Source organism: Python bivittatus, unplaced genomic scaffold (assembly GCF_059951505.1).
Source record: "Python bivittatus isolate LINGU-HERP-01145 unplaced genomic scaffold, Pbiv_v1 ctg000660_np1212, whole genome shotgun sequence".
Lineage (NCBI taxonomy): Eukaryota > Metazoa > Chordata > Lepidosauria > Squamata > Pythonidae > Python > Python bivittatus.
Window position 1 is genome coordinate 1,798,428 of NW_028277092.1, and position 20,873 is coordinate 1,819,300.

At 49.7% G+C, this 20,873-nt stretch overlaps 2 protein-coding genes across 4 annotated transcripts; one reads left to right on the forward strand and one right to left on the reverse strand.

Annotated features, from left to right (window-relative positions):
• Positions 1-471: 471 nt before the first annotated feature.
• On the forward strand, positions 472-2,016 carry ZNHIT2 (zinc finger HIT-type containing 2). Its single transcript, XM_007439901.3, has one exon. The coding sequence runs from the start codon at positions 539-541 to the stop codon at positions 1,769-1,771; it is 1,233 nt and encodes a 410-aa protein (XP_007439963.2). The 5' UTR covers positions 472-538; the 3' UTR covers positions 1,772-2,016.
• An 835-nt stretch (positions 2,017-2,851) lies between these two features.
• On the reverse strand, positions 2,852-17,190 carry TM7SF2 (transmembrane 7 superfamily member 2). 3 transcript variants are annotated; one of them, XM_088151129.1, is made up of 11 exons: positions 16,970-17,190; positions 14,400-14,532; positions 12,308-12,504; positions 11,175-11,229; positions 9,857-10,051; positions 9,095-9,198; positions 7,456-7,575; positions 6,448-6,616; positions 5,302-5,382; positions 4,346-4,468; positions 2,852-3,100 (listed from the first exon to the last, which is right to left on the reverse strand). In XM_088151129.1, exons 2-11 carry the CDS (start codon positions 14,452-14,454, stop codon positions 3,006-3,008), a joined length of 1,194 nt encoding a protein of 397 aa, XP_088007255.1. In that variant the 5' UTR covers positions 14,455-14,532; positions 16,970-17,190; the 3' UTR covers positions 2,852-3,005. The 3 variants fall into 3 exon arrangements, with proteins under 3 accessions (XP_088007255.1, XP_088007256.1, XP_088007254.1); XM_088151130.1 differs by having other exon boundaries at positions 2,852-3,740; XM_088151128.1 differs by having other exon boundaries at positions 2,852-4,261; positions 16,970-17,188.
• Between the last annotated feature and the right edge of the window lie 3,683 nt (positions 17,191-20,873).

Genomic DNA, 20,873 nt, shown 5'->3' on the forward strand with positions numbered 1-20,873 from the left:
TTTAGAATAGTGTTTCTCAACCTGGGCAAGCTGTGCTGGCTGGGGAATCCTGGGAGTTGAAGTCCACACATCGTAAAGTTGCCCAGGTTGAGAAACACTGATTTAGAGGTTTAGAGATCAGCTCAAGTCAGCCAGGGGCTGCCGGTGGAACTGGTTCTTTCTTGAAAAAAGCATTTTTACAGTTTTAGGAAAAAGGACCGCGGAGCGAGGGGGGTAAAACTAACTCAAGCACCCGTTCTTAAAGCTACAGCTGCCTTCAAATCCCTCCCCAGCCTCTAGAAGACGTCCGGGAAAAGTTAAGGAAACGATCTCTGCACGCTACACAACAGTTCCTGTGGGGCCCGGTGCATCATGGTCGATGCAGTTTTCTTCTGAGCTGATGCAGGCGGTAGCTGCGTTGGCAGGACTACGTCTCCCACCGCCGCCAAAGCGCTTTCCAAGCAGCGCCTGCGCCGAAAGACAGAGCGAGAAGGGAAGACGGTTCCCCTCGCCGGAAACTCCCGAGCGTGCTCGGGGTGCCTCGGCCGCCCTTCCGCTCATGGAGGCCGCGAGTTCGAGCCCCGCGGGCAGCCCTTGCTGCGGGCTGTGCCAGGCCGAGCGGGCCCCATACACCTGCCCGCGCTGCCACCTCCGCTTCTGCTCCGTGCCTTGTTACCGGGAGCACGGCTTCTGCGCCCGGGACTTCCAAAACCGAGAGCTGCAACTGCGGCTCCAGGGCCAGCGGGGGGATGTGAGTGCGCGACGCCGCCTGAAGGAGGCCCTTCTCCGGCTGGAAGAGCTACGCGACCCCGGGGATGCAGACCCCGATCTAGGCCTCGACCCGCACGGGGAGGACCTGTGGGACCAGCTGACCCCTCAGCAGCGCCAGACTTTCCAGCAGCTGCTGAGCAGCGGGAAAATCTCGGCAGTTTTGCCCCCCTGGCAGCCTTGGTGGGCTGTGGGCAACCGGGGGGCATCCCTGATCCAGGAGATTGGAGCTGAGGATGCCCCAGACTCGGAGAACTCCTTGCAACAGCAGCCGCCGCCGGGAGCCACCCAAGGCCTGGAGGCCTCACCCCGTCTTCCAAAGGAAGGGACCGTGGCAGGAGACCCGAGTCTTCCTCTGGCCCGGGGGTCGAATTCGGTGCCCGCCCTGCCTGGGGTGATCCCGCCGCTGAGCACCCTCACCAGCGCCCCCGTCTCCCCTCTGGTTCGCTTCCAGCTGCCCAACGTCCTCTTCGGCTACGCGTATGCGCTGTCGCTGTACAACGGAGAGGCCGACGATGCCGAGCTGCTGCCCGAGTTCTGCGGGACGGTCCTGGACCTCTCGGCTGCCCTGGGGGCCCAGCGGGTGTTCTCCTCCACGGGGGAGGCCCTGCAGGCTGCCCTCCAGGCAGTCACGGGCAGCCTGTACCCGGAGTGCCCGCTGGGGAACGCCGGGGTGATGGTTGCTGTGGCCCAGATTTTGATGGGGCCCTGCCAAGCCGAGCAGAGCAGGTTCAGCCTGGCTGCCCTCGCTCACCTTTCCAGGCTGCTGGGCAGAGCGAAGCGGCAGGTGCCCTCCGAGGACCAGCCCAGGATGTACAAGGCCAAGAAGAAATGTGAATTCCTGCTTTCTTGGGTGAAGGAGCATGGGGAGGAACTCACCCTCCTGGCTTTGGAAGTCCAGAGGGAATACAAGGCCCATCGGGAGGCAGCCAAGGAGGTTGGCGGTATCACCCAGGAACTAGAGAAGATGTGGGGAGGGAAACTCCCCCCTTCCAAAAAGCCTCTGATGGAAGAATTGGACTGAAGGCGCTTCTGCAAAGGATTAGATGCTTGATGCCTGACTCGTGGATAGGAAAGGGCCTGGGGAAGAATGGGACCCTCTCCCTGCCAGAAACCTGATTGGTTTTGCGTTGCAGCACAGGTTTCCCAGTAGCTGAAGCCAAACACAGGCATCAGAATGGAACAGATGAGCCTGGTTTTTCTCCCCCTAAACTGGACACAGATTGGGTGGTAAGAGTGGGAGGGTGGTAATTAAAAAAAAAAAAGATATCCTTGGCTTGTTTCCGGCTTCCTTTTAACCTGGTTAACATACAGTACACAACTGTGGAGTCCTCGGGGTTCTCTGAGCTTGGTTGTTTTCTTGCAAACACTTTGTTACCCGGCTGGGTCACATCTTCAGTGCTAGAAGGGAGTGGGGTTTGCCCCCTGTTTATATACTGTGGCATGACCTGTCAGTGTTGGTGGGAGTGGGGGTTTCCACCAACACTGGCAGGGCATGCCACAGTATATAAACAGGGGGCAAACCCCACTCCCTTCTAGCACTGAAGATGTTACCTAGCTAGGTAACGAAATGTTTTCAAGAAAACAACCAAGCTCAGAGAACCCCAAGGACTTCACAGTTCAACCCTGAGCTACACGTATTCTCTTCTACTGATACAGTACATAAATATGTTTACTTGGGAGTCAGGAGTGAAATCACTTTGTACTCCTTAGTGAATTGAAAATTGTTCCCCTGTGTATAAGAAGTGTGGAAAGGGGTGATAACTGAGCGATCTGAAGAACAGGCTTAACAACTGCCTTCCGATTCTTTTGACAAGTTCCCATCATCTCTGACCATTCAGCCACATGGGCTTTTGGTAGGGGCTGATGGGAACTCAACAAATATGAAGCAACAGTTCTTTAAAATGTGTAGAGGAATAGGCTGCTGTGCAATTTGGAAGGCAGATTTCCACTAAGTAAGATCAAAACTACAGTATTAATTTCAAAGTGGGACATCTAAAACGAATATTCAGAGATGAATGTGTATCTTGTGCCTCTTAACAATAACAGCTGTCCCCCCCAAATAATGCAAAGTAGAAGTGTTGCAAAAATTGTATTCCAAATCCAACAGTTTTTAATCACCTTTATTTATATGCTTCCTTCTTCAATCTCCTTTCAAAACTGTAGAAGCCAATAACTCCTTAATTCTGAAGGTAACCAAGGGAGCAAATCCAGTTCAACTCTCCATGTTGGGTCACCTCAAGATTCCTCTGCCTGCTTTATTTTGCCTCCCTTGTTCCAGTAATTAAATGGTTGGGGGGTGAACTTGAAAACCCTTCATCTTCCTTCAGTTGTTCTATGGACACATGTGCCTCTGCACCAGAAGTAAAACAAAAATTGAATAGATTTGTTATTGTTGCCAGTGTGACTCAGAGAGATCCCCTTCAAAACATATTTCATCACTAACTAGAAAGAAGCAACTCACGATTTCCCATTGCAAAGAATATTCATATTATTCCCAGCATCATATTATTTGCTATTCAAGAGCAAAAAACACATTTGAGTTTTAAATGCTCTCCTTTTAAAAGCTGGCATTCTATGGATGTTAACCCCACCCCAACCTCCCAAAAAAGCATTCTACAATTTAAAAGCCCTGAGCTTAGTTAAAGCCATAAAAAAACACTAAAAGTGAGTGTTCTTATGTCTCTTTTTGAAAATCTCTGTAATACATGTTTTCAAAAAGTGAAATTTTAGACACTCCAAATTACATCCAGTTCTCCTATTATTTCAGCCTCCCAGTTAGTATTGCTTTGTTAATTTGTATAAATAGGGCTTGTAGTTTTAACGGATGCAGAAGCTTACTTCCCAAGGATCTTGGCCCTTTAATCTCTTAAAAAAACATTCAGCTGTTAGACCTTCCTACTGAACACGCACAAACATGGCGAAATGTTAGAAGATCAAGAAACGTCACCAAGGTGCTTTGATTGTTCCAGTGATATCCCTTCTCTTATTCTCTAGAAACAGAATAAATCATTAAAAATCAGTTTATTTCCATAGAAATTAGTCCAGCTCCAGAATCTACATTTCTTGGGTCTTTTCATATTGTGAACAAAATTGGAACAAATTCAAGACTGACAAAAGGACATCAAATGAAGATATCTTCCAGGCAGTGCAAATGAAGCAGGAGAATGTTCATGGAAAACAATCCAGCCCTGTCAGTTGAGGAAAGTTTTGGGAAACAGCCGTGTACAGCTGACACTTCTGTCTGCTTGCCAGGGGATGCTGGTGTCTTGTTTCTCTCGCTGGCCTAAGGCCAGAGCACAGTTGTGCCCAGAGACGAGTCCGGGGGCATTTGGAGACGGGCGCTTGAGAACTCAGTAGAGATAGGGGAAGATCCGATAGGGGACGCGGCGGCAATATTCTTGCCACGCCAGCCCGTACTTCCTCAGGCACTGATGCTCGTCCCTGGCCTCCCGATGGGCCAACAGCAAGGTGAAATAGATGATATAAAAATAAGGTAAGATGTGAGTGAATCCTGCACCGAAACAAAAAGGAAGCCCATCTTACTTTGCTGCAGAACAACGAAACTGGAGCACATCCTAGCTGGTTCCCAACTTACCACAGGGCAAGGACCACGCGAGAGCCATGATGAGGTCTCCTAAATAGTTGGGGTGACGCACAAAACCCCACCAGCCCGAAACAAGAAGGCGCCGTCCGGTTGCCGTTGGGATTGTCCGGAGCCCTGGGGGAAAAGGAGACCCTGTCCTCATTCAGTCAGGATGCTGACGTGGAGATCACGGGCACTGGTGAAGCTCACAGCTTAGCAGTTCAGAACTGACGTGATGCCAACACGTCAAACACAACAGCAATTTGAGGACATTGACTATTTTTAGAGCAAAAGCAGCATTTTATGTAAACCCCAAGGAGGGGTCCAAACTTTTGGGGGAGTGGGCATGTTCAGAAGGCTGACAGCATGCTGCCAAAAATGGCCACCACGGGGGAGTGACCAGCTGACAAGCAGTGAGGGTGCTTCCTGAGTCACTGTCACCCATCCCGCATCCCTGGACACACTTCCACTTCTGTCTTCCATTCCGGTCCTCTTTCCTAGGCAGCTGGGCAGACCCATCCGTCTGCAGCCAGCCAGTACTGTTCCTTTCCAAAAATGTGTGGGGAACATTCACGGACTCAGACATTCCCATAACAAACGAAAGGATACACGCAATAATCAATGAAACTGATGCACTGAAAAAAAAATTGAGCTCCGCAAAAGGGAATCAATTGTGACAGCACAGGGCACCCTGCTCTGTCACATTATGGATTCGTTTGCACACTGCAGGCTCTTGGCCGGCTTACTGAAATGTCCTGGGTTGCGCAGCCCACTGAACCGCAACCTTTCCAAAGAGTTGGGTTCTCCCACGTGCGAAGGCCTCTGCTGCACAACATCTCCTCTTAATAGCCTGGGTTAAAAGTAAGCAGGTCTACCATGGTGTGTAAATGCACCTGCCAAGCTTGGGAGCTGGTTAAGTAGATCATGTGGACCCACCCCATAAACTGAAACTTGTAGGTGTTACAAACCAGCCACTCTGGGATCAGCAGGATTCCGGCGGAAGGTGTTTTTCTGGGAATTGGCACCACGGAATATGGAATACCCCAGGCCTGCAGGTACCAGAAGAAAAGAGAAGGAGACTATTGTATTGAATCATAGTGTCACAGAGCTGGAAGGGACCTTAGAGATCATCCAGTCCAACCTTTTCATCACAGGCTCCATTAGATGGATGGCCATCCAGCCTCTGTTGGAAGACCTCCAGCAAAGGAGAACTCGCCACTTCGTGGGGCAGCCTGTTCCACTGGTCAGCAGCTCGTTGTCAGAAAGTTCCCCCTGACATCTAGCCTGAACCTCTTTCGATGTAATTTGGCATCTGTAGCTCTCTGGGCAGCACCAAGATGGGACACGCCAACACAGATACATAAATACAGAGCTCAGGATGCACAGCCGGTGGCCTCGCAGCCCCCAAAGTGTGACGCCCAGTTGAAGTGCTGCTGTGACCAGAGGGGAGAATTCTTAAACCCGTGACAGCAGCCATACTCCTGGGCCAAGAGGCTGTGCATACCTGGCTTAGCTACTAGGAGCCGGGGGCAGACTGGAAAAACAAGAAAAGCTGCTCATTGATCGTTTTTGCCTTTGAGGCTAGGAGTTCAGTTTGTTTTATCTGTTCACTAATGTTCTCTCCTCCTGAACTTTGAGGCTTTCTCTCTCCCAAAGTTCAAGGAATAATCAATTATCAGAAAAGGAAAGTGCTCTGCAAACGGGGCTGAATATGATTGACAGAGCAGGAATCTTGACCACAGTCTGTCTTACTTTCCAATTTCCATGTTTTGCCATCAAAAAGTTTTTCACTCCTTTTCTACTAGAGCTCAGGATAAACTAGTGGTGATTATCTGGAGTTCTAGTCTTCCTCAGACGTGGATGCTCACTGGATGACTTTGGGCCAGTCACGATCTCTGAGCCCAACCCACCCGATGGGGTTGTTGTGGTGGGGAAACTTAGGAGGAGAAGTTGCTATTCTTCCTTAAGCTCCTAAATGAAAGCTGGATTACCAATCTAATCAATAAACAATGGAAATAGAAAGCCCAGCTTGCACGTATTTTCAACAACAGCCAAGAGGAGAAGAAGAAAGCATTCTGTGCATGCTCAGAGGGCCCGTTTGCAGCCCAACTCACCATTTAGCAGGACAATGCCCCCAGCTAGAGGCAGGCTAAGCTTCTGGGGGTGGGTTACGAGGAAGTACGACTGCAGGCTGTACAAGAACGGCACCCAAGCCAGGTCTCCGTAAGCGAGCATGAAGCCAAAGCCATCGTGGACAATATCCATCGTGGTGAGAATGGCTTCCTGCAAAACATTTACAAGCTCCAGCCACAAATTCTTCTGCCCTGACCCAGCTGTGCGAATGGCTGCAGGTTACTCAGCGCAGTGAGTCAAGCCAGATGGTATGACCAGTCTTCTCCAACCTCGTACCTTCAGAATTATTGGAAGATGCTGTCATGTCTTCCCTTAGCCTTCTCACCCAACGCAGGTCCTTAACTGTTTTTCATAGGACTTAGCCTCCAAGCCCCAAGATTCACTGAGGCCTTGATGGCCTCCAGCTTACAGGCGCTAGATGTGGCCTGGTGGATCTTCCTATAAAATGCCACCTTGCCCATCTGATCTTTGCTAGGTGTATTCTGTGCACCTGAAATCAGGGCTAATAAAGCACTGAACGGTAGCATCCTCCAGGCAGCAGCGAACGAATCTCAATGTTAATGACTTTTTTTAAAAAAATTAAAGTTTCTAGTCCACATAGCTACCCAGAAAGCTGTCATATGGAAAGGTGGGTAATTTGCAGACTCAGCCCTGCCTCTCCTCCTAGAGTTCCTACAAGAAGCCTCTCTTCCAAGTGCTAAAGAAAATGTAGGAATTCAGGGTTCTTGTAAGCCACGAAATCCAACCCCAAAGGATCCCTAACCTAGACTGTGCTTTGTAAAATTTGAGGAATTTACTGTTTGGAAAGCTCCAAGTTCTGATCTTGAGATGGGCACCAAATGTCATTACTGGTGACTGAATTAACCCATTTTCTGGGTTGACATCAAATGTAGACCAGCCCAACAGCCCCTGTGTGAAATCAACAGCATAGAAATCCCATTCAAAAGGGATTTGACTTTTTTGACCCCCTTCCCCATGCCTTAGCCTACCTCATGCCAGAAGGCGTCCACCACATAGAGAAGCTGGAAGGCGTTGACCAGGATCATGGCCAAAGACGGGCTGCCTCTTAGCTCAGTCTCTTTCACTAACATCGCCATGTTGATCAGCGCCTAAGGGAGGCGGGAGAAAGTCAGCCCAGGCCCACCTTCAGCGTCCCCATTCATTTCTCACTTGCCGTTACCCCTTTAACCCTGTTATAGGTTTTGACAGCTGGAGCCTCTCCTTAACACAGCAGAGGGGGAGGAGCAAAAAGAGAAAGTGGGCGGAGCAATGAAGAAAAGGGTGGGCCCACATCAGACCCTGGGCTTGAGGGGCAGATATTCTTTAAAAAGTCATTAAATCAATTTAGCATTTAGTTATTTTTATTGATTTATGATTTCTACGGCTGCCCCCTTGGCAAATGACTTGCAGGGTGGCTTGCAGAAAGCTAAAACAAGTAAGAACAATCAATTAAACCAGTGTTGTCCAAACTTGGCCACTTTAAGATGAGTGGACTTCAACTCCCAGAATTCCCTAGCCAGCATGGGTGGCTGGGGAATTCTGGGAGTTGAAGTCCACTCATCTTAAAGTGGCCAAGTTTGGACAACACTGAATTAAACCAACAGTAGAAACCTGTCACGCTGGGGAAAAAACCTATACAAGTTAAACAAGATCAGCTCAAACGGTGTGTTCACCCCGTGTCCTGGCTCAGCAACTGGGGCGGGGGGGCTAGAGCTTTCCATCTGAAAATGATAGAAAACAGTAGGCAATTATGCCACTGGTTTTTTGCAACTGGTGGGGCGGGCGCCTGGAGGGCCCCAAGGGCGCCCCCGATTTAAGCCAGGAAAGCTTTCCAGCACACAAACGGGCCTCAGTGTTTGTTCCCATTGACAGATGAAGATGATATCACAGCTTCCTGGTCTTGCTCAGTTACGCCCCAGAACGGATATTAGCATTGCGAGACAGCGGGTTGGAACAAACTGAACCCCGTGGGATTTTTAAAATATGTTGATAAAATTTAAAAAAAAAAATCTAAAGCATGTTGACCATATGAAAGACCTAACGGCAGAGGTGTTAGCCGGATGAGGCAATAATAATTCTGCCCCGGTTCCCCTTCCAGCTCACGGACCTTCCTCCTGAATCTTTCATGGCAGGGAACCAGGCTAGCCTCACCACCGAGCCATAGCGGCATGAACGACAGGAGCCGGGGGGCATAGCCCCAGAAACGTGGAGGTGAGCAGCCCTGGTGAGCGCCGTTGCTGGAAGCCATCGGCCCTCTGCTCAGCCTGAAGTCGTGGGGCGTCTCCCTGGTCTTTGGAGGAAGAGGGACAGTTTAATCCCTGGTCCCCAAGAACCAGACTGAACTGTCTTGGTAGCACTCCTGCCCAACGCGGTGACCTTCCTTACTTCTGATCCTGGCGATCCGCTGCGTGGGTTGTGCAAACACGGGCCGTTGAGAGTCCAGTGCATTGTACGAATAGAGTATTGCCAGTGGGTATAACTGATGAAACTAGTCTAGTGTTGCTGCAACTAGTCTAGTCCAGCCCGCGAGGGAAGCGAAGCAGCCACGCCTTCCCCAACCTGCCTGTTTCTCGGTTCGGGGCAGGAGGCCCTGCTTTACCCTGATCGTCACCCCCACAGCCATCTTACCCAGCCAAGGAGCCCTGGGCGCAGCTCACAGAAAAATTTGAGATCAAAGACACCGATGCGTGGGTTCAGCTCGTGGCCCATGAAGAAGTCATAAATGGGGTTTCCTGCAGGAGGGAAGAAGAGAAAAGAAAAAGCTTTCCCTGAAACCTTGGGTGATCAGGGGCTCTGCTCCTCTCCTACTTTCCAGGAGCCCTGCTCAGTGCTCTTCCCAGAGGTCTCTCTCAACCGTGCGGATGGGAAACTCCAGAGGTGATCCTGAGTACCACAGTTCTGCCCCACAGAACTTCCCCAGAATCCCTTGCAAAGTCCAGCCAGAGGCAATGCCCCAGTCCTGGGCAGGCTAGCTGATGGGGAAAAAGGGATCTCCAAAGACCGACAATTTGCCAACCCTTGCCAGAAAACGTCTTTCTCGAAACACTGGACTGGAAGGGTTTGCAAAGGATGCTAAACCTGAGCTGCAAGTAACAGACCCCAAAGTCTAGTCCAGTGTTTCTCAACTCTGGCAACTAGAAGATGTCTGGACTTCAACTCCCAGAATTCCCCAGCCAGCATACTTTAAGAAGTCTGGACTTAAAGCATGCTGGCTGGGGAATTCTGGGATTGTAGTCCACACATCTTCAAGCTGCCAAGGTTGAGAAGCCCTGGTCTCATCTGTTTTAGAGTGGTGGGCAAACAAGGCTGCAAAGGGGGCCGGGATGCCTCCTCCAGGCACTTGCTGGTCACACAGCCCCCCTTGAGCTTTCCTGGGTTTGGGAAACTCACCTGAATTCCCGCCGGGAGCCAGGGCCGTCTCCGGGGCCAGCAACCCTTTAAAATAGAGGAGGACGCTGAGGCCGAAGGCGAGGACGCTGGCTGCGAAGGCCAGCTGCAGGATGTGGTCGTAGATGTAACTCAGGCGCAGCCCCGTGGCCAGCCCGGCGCCCACCATCAGTGCGGTGACTAGCATGGCGTGGGAACCTGCCACGAATGAAAAAGGAGGGAGGGGGATTTGCACTAGGAGATGAGACCAAAGGCGCAGCAGTGATCTCAGGGGACTCCGGAACCCGGAATAGGCAGAAGTGACGGTTCAGGAGCACGCCTGGGAGCCCGAGGGCCCGGCTGGGTGTGTGCCCAAAGCGGCACCTGTTTGCCACAAGGCGAATTCTCCCCCCAGCAGCAGCCCTTTCCTGCCAGCCCACGTGCCCGGGTTCCAGCTTGGCTTGCCAGCGAGCCTGTTCCCTCTTGAAAGCTTCCTGTGAGACGCCTCTCTCAGGAGCCGAGGCGAGAACGGGAGGCACGAGGGGACTGTGCCCGAGAGGGACCCCGACCCAGACCCCCACCACCTGGGCGGTTGTCCTCTGACCTCGTTCCCTTTGCCACTGTCCTTTGTACTGGGGGGACCAGAACTGGACCCAGGACGCCAGACGAGAGCCCGCCAGGGCAGGGCAGGGCAGGGCAGGGCAGGGGGGATGAGCGCTCCTGTGATCTGAACCCCATCGAGCACCGTTATTTCATTTAAACGGCTTTTTTAAATATGTCAATATAAACCAAATTTAGGTTCCCTTGTCCTCACCCACTTCCTTGTGGGACTATTGCATTTGAATGAAGTTTAATTTTTTTCTGTCACCCAACCTCTGCCACCTCATTTAAGTAATCTATATTAAATATTTTAACATAAACGTTTTGCTTAGGTATTTTTGTTTCCCCACACTGCTTTTGTAAATTATTTTACTGAATGCTTTAAGTGTAATGTGACTGGTGCTTTATTTTTAATTTTCTCCCTCACCTATTTTTATCACTTCTTTTACAAGTTTTGTAGTGAATATTTGAGCATTAATATTTAATATATTAATAGCGATACGTTACTATTTAAATGGAAGAAAGAGGTGTTATTATAAAAATACTGGTTACACAGATAAATCTTAAATAAAGTTTACTTCCAAAGTATATTCCTAAATTAAATGGCCTAAAAAACCCCAATTTCGGGAACTGACGCCATAGCCATTCATTGCCAATTTTTCCCCCTCCGTTTGCCCCCCACCCCAGCTGCCTCCTTTGTTTCACCACCCCTTTCTCCTCTCAGTCTTCCAGAGACACCCACCATTAATGCGATACTGCAGCCGGCTCTTGTCCCGAAGAACAATCCCTTCAGTGAGCTGTCGGGAAAAAAAACAAGATTCAGGGAGGGGTTTCATAACATCTTTATTCTGTCAGACAGAAGAGAAATAAATGTCCACGCAGCTGGGCACTTAAAAATTAAAAGATTCCACAATGGAAATATCTAGATAATAGTTCAGTTGGATAGATGGCATGATAAGATCTGGCCTACAGCTTTTAAAATTTTTTTATCCCGCCTTTATTATTTTTATAAATAACTCAAGGTGGTGGGTTCCTTCCTCCTCCTCTTTTCCCCACCACAACAACCCTGTGAGGTGTGAGGTGGGCTGGGCCGAGAGAGAGGAACCGGCCCAGAGCCCCCCAGCCGGCTTTCCTGCCTAAGGCTGGACTAGAACTCACCGCCTCCTGGATTCTAGGCCAGCATCTTGACCACTAGACCACTAGACCACGCTGGCTCTTCAGTGGTAAGCTCAAGCTGATAAAACCCATTGCGTGGCAAGGCAAAGTAATTTTTTTTTTTTTGCAAGAAACGGTGGCTTTTCATTGTCTATATGAGGTATAGCAACAGCTTGTATCAAAAATTATGGCTGTGTTAAAATGTGCCAGCCCTACGTAATTTTCTAAAATTTAGATGATGATGATGATGATGAAGAAGAAGAAGAAGAAGAAGAAGAAGAAGAAGAAGAAGAAGAAGAAGAAGAAGAAGAAGAAGAAGAAGAAGAAGAAGAAGAAGAAGAAGAAGAAGAAGAAGAAGAAGAAGAAGAAGAAGAAGAAGAAGAAGAAGAAGAAGAAGAAGAAGAAGAAGAAGAAGAAGAAGAAGAAGAAGAAGAAGAAGAAGAAGAAGAAGAAGAAGAAGAAGAAAGGTTTCTCTGGGCAACAGGGCCCAACTCTCCTATTTATCAGGGACATTATTCATCATTTTTTTGCCCGTTTTTCTGCCTGCTGGAAACGCCTTCAAACGTATTGGTGCAGTTCTATTCCCCACCGGTCCACGCCTGCACCAGCATTTCCAGGATTATAACAACAAGCCCTCCCGGCCTATGGCTTTTCTTCCCATTATACAGACGGGAAAGCTGAGGCTAAAGCAACCCGTGGCCCCGCAGGCGACAGCCCTACCTTTCCCACCGGCAGCAGGTAGAGCAGGGCTTGGAAGGCCACCCAGGCCAGGACCAGGGCGAAGTCTTGGGGGCTCCAGAGGGAGCGGAGCGAGGGCAGAGGCCAGGGGAAGGCCCCCACGCTGGCCTGCTCTGTCCTGCAGACCAGCAGCAGTGAGAAGACGGTGGCGGGCATCAAGGCAGTCAGGAGGGTGGCCCCTGCGAGCAGGAGAAGGGGCGTTAGGAGGAGGGAGAAGGGGACTCAGACTCCCCAGCATCCCCCAGGTGGGGACGCCCCGACCGAACGACTGGCATCCGTTCCCCATCTCCAAAAAGGCAGGCAAAGGTCCCGGAGGTAACCGACCGGAGGCGTTTCCCCGAGAGGAGCGCCCTGCGGGACCTTGGGCCAGGCCCCCCCCAGCCCCATGGCCAGGGCCCAGTGGAGAAGGAGCTGGGCTAGGAGCAGGACAACCGGGGTTCAAGCCCCAGCTCAGCTCCCTGGGGGACTCTGAGCAGTCCCCCGCCCGCAACCCAGCCTACTCTGCAGGGTTGATGGGAGGGGGAAAATGGGAGGAGGGGGTAAAGGCTGAAAATACCTCTGAAATATACAAATACTAAAATGCATAAAACCTGCTGGGGTATTGCGGGGGGGGGGGGGGATTGGCAAAAGCTTCCCAGGCTGAATTTCCCTACTCAGTATTAAAAGCGCTGGAGACCTGTTCGAAAATACACTGCCATCCTATAATGTGATGCATTTTGACACCTCCAGTGTTCCATTAATTCAGTGTTGTCCAAACCTGGCCACTTTAAGATGAGTGGACTTCAACTCCCAGAATTCCCCAGCCAGCCATGCTGGCTGGGGAATTCTGGGAGTTGAAGTCCACTCATCTTAAGGTGGCCAAGTTTGGACAACACTGCATTAATTAATGTGTTAGGCTTGCATGGCACTTTTTTCCCCAGGAAGCAAAGGCTGTGCACCTCACGCTCCCTTTGTTTCTCTGTCACAACAACCCTGTGAAGTAGGCTGGGTTGAGAGAGAGCAACTAGCTAAAAGGGAGTTTCTGCAGCCAAGGATGGATTTGAACCTGGGCCTCCCTAGCGCGAGTCCCGCCCCTTCCTCCCGCTGGTTTTCAGAACCTTTTGTTCTTGTGTGAATCAAGGAAACTCGGAAGGAAGGCTGGGCGTCTTTGCAAAACTACATTTCCCATGATTCCTGGGGACAGGAGGCGCCACGACAGTTACAGTTCTATCCAACTGATACATCCTTGCAGCTTTTTAGGGGTTCTAGAGTTTACAGAGCTTTCGTTTTCATTACCCCCTCTCTTAAGGTTGCCAATGTATCATCCCATTTCAGCTCTTGGGTTTCTCTAACAGCAGCCCCGCTTGGCAAGCAATTGCGTTTATTTCCAAGCATCGGTTGCCAATTTCTACAAATTAATGAGAAGTTAAAGGTGTGACGTCTCAGCAGTGCCTGGCTGAATCTGTCTGGGCTTGGAAGCGAAGTAGGATAGAGCGTAGTTGACATTTGGAAAGGAGGCCACCAGGAAATCCCAGCGCTGTAGGTTAGACTGGGAAGTTGAAAAAACATCCTGGAAGAAAGCAATGACAAATGCCTTCTGTGTACTTGCCAAGAAAAGTGCGTAGAGGTCAACTCCAGGGACAGGCTGCTTCTTTTTAAAGATGGGAAATTGGCACTCTTATTGTTGCCTTTCTACTTCAGAACTGGAGAAAGGAGCCCTGGACTCATAAACTAACCAAACAAGAAATACATTCAGCCAGCAAAAAAGCCCTCCCAGGTTAAAATTAGCCAGACTTAGCTTAGTTGCAAGAATGGGTGAACACCATCTTCTATTTCCCACATTTCCAGCAATCTAACTACAAGCACACTTCCTAAATCAGGGTAGTTACCCCTCTCCTCTCTTTAACCTCTTTTAGTAGCAGCTACACCATATGCCAAGAACCTGCAACGGCTCCTAATTAGGGCAGTTACTGCAGATTAAGAAAGGGAAAACAAGGCAATCTCCTTCTTAAAGAGGAGGGATTAGAAGGGATGGTAAAACAGAGAAACAGGAGACATCCCATCGCTTGGCTCCCCATCCTAATTCCCTCCTTACCAAATATACCCCCAAACTCCAGTTCCTTGGTCCGCGGCACCTTCAGTCGATCCATTTTCCTCCGGAGCTCAGACCCAAGAGCGTCTCCAGATGAAACTTTCCAGCAAAGGAGGACTCCTGCACCTGTCCAGATCTGTGGAAAGAGTCCAGTTTGGTCAAACTGCAGTTCTGTTCCACAATGCGCGGCTCGTACCCCTCTGTCGCCCCTTGCTGCAGCGGGAAGGTTGGAGACCCTGAATATTTTCACGCTCCAGCTGGCTGAAGGATCCACTTCCAATTTAAGTCCACCTTCAGACCAACTGAGCCTGAAGAATAGATTTTGTCTTGGCATCACTGTGCCTGGGTCTGGGTGCAGCTGGGATTGTAATTCTAGCCAGGTTGCCTTCTTTTTTTAGAAATTAATCACAAAGAGAGCATGCAAAGTCCCTTGCACAGGGTTAACAAAGGCAAACCAGGGTGGGGCTCATCCTTCCCCTCATTTGAGATTTTTTAACCCCGGTTGGCATTCAAGAATACAGGGCAAGCCTTTCACAATGCAGGTCCCATGATTTGACCCGTGGGCGGATCTAAGTGTGGCGGTATAGACTGCGGTAAACTATGCCACATGTTTTGCATTTTGGAAAAGCACCCTGTTATACATGCCTAGTTTCTCTAATCGCTCCGCAGTGCTAGAAGGGAGTTCGTACCCCCAGGACCCCAGTGTCACGGGAACGGGGGCGTAGGCAGAGCTTCAGTCACTGATAAATCAAACAGATCTGACCGCAGGAACCCAGAAGTTGTGATGAGCTTGGCACCTCCTGGGTGATGCAGCCTCTAAACCTGGGTTCACAAACCATGGTTGGTTTCAAATAGGATTTGAAGAAGCTATTGTGGGCCAGCTCGCCTGTAAGGCTGCCCTAGACCATGGTTCACAAACCGCAGCAAGGGGAATCACACAAAACCCTAATCTGAAACCAAACCAACGGCACGCCAACACGGGCTTGCAGTGGTTTCAAGAGATAGACACCCTTAACGCCAAGAGCACACACCACAACGTACACATAGACACCAGGCCCAAATCTGAATTAATGTACGTGGTACACAGGTAAAACCTAAGTTATTTCGGCTCGTCCACACAGCATGCTTAACTAAATCAGTTACAAACCAAGCAGATGTGTGCTTCTTTCAATTCTTCACCAGTTCACTCTGGTTTTGTGATTTAGGATAGAGGAAATTCAGCCTTTCTCTTATTTATTTATTATGGGATTTCTATGCTGCCAGTATCACACATGGACTGTCAGGCTAGTCTATGTTCCAAGGCAGCAGTGTCCACAAGGTGTGGTCAAAAAAGTCAAGATGGCAGCCATGGGGGTACAATCAAAGCTCTACCCCTTTTTAATGTGTGTCACACATAAAAGCGGATGGAACTTCAACTGCACTGTTCTGGCCACCATTTTGACTTTTTTGACCACACCCTGATGATTCCATTGTCCCAATGCATTGTACGCTGAAGAGATGCAGAAAATGGCAAACAGAAAAATGAGAAGAAAATCATCAAAGTCCACCATGTTGTTTTCCTGTAATTACACACATTACATTATTCATATCATTCATGTGATGACGTTATGGGGGCCTATATGACTTCGTGGCTATATGACCAGATGACTCTGATTATTACGTGAATTTTATTTCAAGCTTTTTATGCAATTTCCCTCTTCCGTCCAACACCATCTCCAAATTATTTCATGCCTGAATACTGAGCCATTTTGGAAATATACTTTCTCAGACTCAAAAAGAGTAAGACGGTTGGAATTGTACGTGTCAGGACACATCTTCACACGGAAAACTGTGAGGTTTCAGGCACATTTCTTACGATGTAAACTGGGGGAAGGAACTTTTTCAGAGAAGCATGCTAAACTAGAATGCCTTGTGAATGCAGGAACCCAAGTCACAGGAGGAAAAAGGGGAGGGATTTTCACTCTTTTTACCATTTTATAAAAACCACACTCCTAACATAAACCAGGTATTTCAAGCATAGATACTTGGGGCCCTGTTTTGTTAGGAAACCCCTCCCTCCAGATGTGATTGTATCGTGTACATCAGAATGTACAAAATTGCATGTTGTATACACCAAGGCACCCATCTTAAGGCTGCAACTTCTGGGATAAATGAGGCTCAGAAATGGAAGCATGGAAGAGGAGGCTATTAATGTATTCCAAAAAGAACCTGGGCACCATGTCCAGAGCCTCTGAAAGCCCCAGTAAAGACTCTGATTGACAGAGACATATTGCAGCGGCTCAGTCCGAGCCTGCCTCCATCCGAGCAGCCCCGGGTCCTCGCTGAAGATGGGCCATACATTAAGCAAATGGATAAAATGGAAAATGCTCTCCGCGCTGCCAGGCGGCGGCTCTTGCATGTGTCAGACTCAGATCCTTCCCTCTTAAGGTCCTGCGGATTCAGACAATCCGCTCTGCCCGAAGGGGAGGATTGTGGCGGCCCTTCCTTCAAAGGAATCCTCGTGATTCCTGAGTAAACCTGCCGCCGGGATGCAAACCTAGACTAGGATCGTCTGGCCCCTTCGGGAGGCTTACCTGCTCGAAGGATGCCGGATGCTCCGCGCTCCGGCTGCGAGGACGCCCACCTGCGCCTCAGAGCCCCTCCCGGCGGCAACCACCCTCTGCCCAGGGTGTCCCTATCCAAGGACGGCCAATCGCGGCCCGTGGAGGGGATGACGTCACGGGGAAGGAGCCCATCAGGAGGCGGTAGGAGGGCCGCGAGACCCCGGGGATCCCTTTCGGTCCGTCTTCGGTCCCCTTCTCCTCCCTCAAGCCTGTGGGAGAAAGGAGGGAGGGAGGGAGGAGAGGAAATGAGGAAGGAAGGGAAGGGAAGCAGGCTGAGGAAGGAAGCAGAGAGAGAGGAAAAGGGTGGATGCAGAGGGAGGGGAGGGGAGGGGAGGGGAGGGGAGGGGAGGGGAGAAGAGAAGAGAAGAGAAGAGAAGAGAAGAGAAGAGAAGAGAAGAGAAGAGAAGAGAAGAGAAGAGAAGAGAAGAGAAGAGAAGAGAAGAGAAGGATAAACCATGGCTCTTGAAACCTATAATTTATGCTTTATCTCAACCTCACATGTGCCAAAGAGAAGAGTGTCTCTGAATATCAGCAGAGTACAGTTTTCTCCCCCATCAGTAAAACCGGTCTGGAAAAAAAAGGCATATTCATGCAGTTGGCCACTGAAAATCCATTTTCACTATTAGTCTAATTCAGTGCTCCTTAAACTTTTTTCTCTCAAGACCCCTTCCCACTTTTAAAAATTATGGAGGACCCCAAAAGAGCTTTGGTTTGTATTGTTTCGCCACAAAATGGGTCTGAGCTTGGTGCCGAAGCCAAAAGACGAGGTTGCTTTTATTAAGGTACCAGAACAAAAGGACTCCAGCCTGTAAGGCGGCCGGAGCCCCAAACACAGTTTGCTTACAATCTTTATACTTCTCAAATTCCCTCCCCAGCTCCTCATTGGTCAGGTACTATGGGGTTCACAACCTATCAGCTACGCCAAATACAACTTCCGTTTGTCCCGCCTTAGTTTACATCTCCCACTACTCTCCTCTGAAGCCCCTTGCCCTTATTTACAGTTATCCATATTTGGGGCTTCTGTCTACTGTCATTTTAAAGCCTATAGTGTCCCTGCAGGCTGCGGTTAAACAGTTAAACGGACAGCACCCTGTCGTAACTATCTACATGCGCCATATACATCCCCTCTATATGGCGCAAGCTGCTTTAAGCCTATATCTAAATTTCACACATCCTGTTTTCCAGGTCGTGGGCCCTCTTGCAAGCGTTCCAGCATGTTATCTCCCCCCCCTTAACAGCTGCCCCAACAGCGGGTTGTTGGGCTCATTCCTCTTCAACCTGGTGTTGGTATGGCCTTAGCTCCACATAGGAACCAGGGGGAGGGAGATTAACCCCCTTCTTCTGACCCTTCAGTATGGGTTATATTTATCGATATTTACTGCGTTAAAAATTAAAATGGACCCATTGACTGACTGCTGAGGTCTGCACCCTTTTTCCCCATAGAAGTGGCTGTGCCCCCATTCCGATAGGTCGTTCTGCCACCTGTGCTGTGCCCTTGAGCGGTGCTGTCCCCACGTGGCCCTTCAAGGGGCCCTCACCCCAGCAAGAGGCACTTCCAGGTTTGGAATCTGCCGGCATCTGGACCCAGCAGAAGCCTTGATCCTGCTGTCTAGCGAGGGGGGGGGGGATGATCCTCAGGAGCAGCCGCCTTTCCTCATCCTCCGTGCGCAGAAGGACTGCCCAGGGCAGAGGAGGGGGGGCTTCCAACCAACAGCCCAGTAGGGTAGATTAAGTTCAATCATCAGAAGGCAAGAGTCTTCAGGCTGCTTAGCAAACATGAAGGGTGGCGACCAGCTGTCCGTCAACTGGCGGGATACCACCCCATGCAGAGGGGTTGGGAGCAAAGCCTCCCTTTGGATGCCCGAACCTACTTCTACTATGGTTTCTTGCAGCCCACCACTCCAGCCCTTCTTCGACTGGGGCCCTGCCAATTGTGCTTGATCTCTGGAATAAGACCCTTGCATGGAATGGCTTCAGGATGGTGGGCAGCTTGACCTGGCCAAGTGATGTGGGTGGCACATCTCCAGCTCTGTGGTTGCTATAGGAACCAATTCACACCATCTTCTACAGGGACTCTAGGATCCCTCCACAGATCTCGTGGAGTATCGTCTACATCAGTGTTGTCCAAACTTGGCCACTTTAAGATGAGTGGACTTCAACTCCCAGAATTCCCCAGCCAGCATGGCTGGCTGGGGAATTCTGGGAGTTGAAGTCCACTCATCTTAAAGTGGCCAAGTTTGGACAACACTGGTCTACATGAACAGTCCCTGCTGTGGCATGCAATCAACACTGATGCCTTCGTGCGCACGCAACAGCTTGCTACCCCTTCCTTTGCTGGCATCTAACCACCCCCACAGAGTCCACTCTTGTCTGCTTGTAGAAGTATGCAGCCTGGACAGGTTTACCATCCAGAACAGGTTTCTTTCTCACCACTCTGCCATGCATCAATGTGCTGTAACCGTGCAGAGCAATCTGTTGCAACCGTGCAGTAGCAATCACAATCAGTGCCAGCGTGTCGGCCCTTTGAGGTAGGTGTAATGGGCTGTGAGAATAACCTTGAGAGACAGGAGGAAGAGCTGCAGCCTAGACAGTGGTCTGATGGGAGAAAGGTGAGTCCAAAGCAAGAAGCGGGTGGAGAAAGCGTCTCAGAAGGGACCCTCCCTAGTTCTCTGGAACGTGAAGGTTTCAGACTCTCCAGATGCTGTTACTGTAACTTTACAATAAATGTAGCCTTGAAACTCTTTGTTTTAATTTCCTGTCTGGACTACTTTGAAGGGCTGACAGCAGGGCAGGCCAAGAAATAAAGTCCACAAGGACAACTGGAACTCTATTTTATTGCTGCAGGATATAATAAATGAATCTTGAAAGCCTGACAGAGATCTTCTCTCCCCGCTCTTTTATGAATGAGAATCAAGGTGGGGCAACCTTGAGTTTCTTCCTCACTCCCTCCCCCCTTTCAGGGACAAGCTGAGGTTTACCGGCTGAATACCTTTGTCAAGTCCACAATGTCCACGCCCCAATCCCGAAGAATTCTCATGCAACCAGGCCTGGTTCAGAAAAATGCTCCTTTATTTTGTGGTACATGTAGCTTTGAACAAAACATTGCTAAAACTAAAGCCTTGAAAAATTTCCCTCTATTTATCCCCGTCCCCTAATTGCCCTGGCGCCTCAATTCCTCTTCGCCTGGTGGTGACCTCTTCCCTTCCTCCCACGGATACATAGCTCTTTTGATCAACCCTGTGAATGCCCCGATCTGTGCTCTGCCTCGCTAAATGGCCTCCAGCAACTTTCTGCAGGGCCAGGGTGGCTAGTGCAATTGGAGGAGGCATATTCACCAGCACAGGAGGAAGGGGAACAAGAGGCAACAGAGGAGTACAGAGATCGCCTTGAAGAAGAAGGTCATGTCCTGCCTCCTGGTGGTCTATACAAGTAATAGTCTGCAAAACCCAAATTCAGACTTGGGCTGTGTCCACAAAACAGTCATGCATGCGGGGGCATCTGCCAGCAGGGGTTAAAAATTTTTGAGATGGTAGCCTCAAGCATGCGATTGAGGCCCCGCCCCTTTTTGGCATGCGCCATATGTACGATGCACATAAAAAGGGAGCAAGAATTGGAAAATTGAAGCTTCTGAAATGTGGATTTACATATGATTACTTAAAACATTGTTGGATGGGTAAAGGCAGGGGAATTAAGAGCACCTTAAAAAAAAGGAAATGAATATTTAGGACACATGATACACCATGAGGAATATCAACTATTTTAATTATACAAGGAGAAATGAACACAAAACGTAGCATTGGAAAACGACACGTGCCCTGGCTGAAAAGTCTATTTATATGGTTTGGCAAAAATACAGAATCCTTGTTTTGGACAG

Excerpts from the sequence above, each read along its gene's own strand:
- TM7SF2 (XM_088151128.1), bottom strand. The coding sequence starts at position 14,454 with ATGGATCGACTGAAGGTGCCGCGGACCAAGGAACTGGAGTTTGGGGGT. Across the intron at positions 9,199-9,856 it reads GGCTCCCGGCGGGAATTCAG|GAAACCCCATTTATGACTTC; the intron begins GTGAGTTTCCCA and ends TCCCTCCTGCAG. Across the intron at positions 4,469-5,301 it reads TGCTGATCCCAGAGTGGCTG|GGCTCCGGACAATCCCAACG; the intron begins GTTTGTAACACC and ends CTTTTCCCCCAG.
- ZNHIT2 (XM_007439901.3), top strand. The coding sequence starts at position 539 with ATGGAGGCCGCGAGTTCGAGCCCCGCGGGCAGCCCTTGCTGCGGGCTG.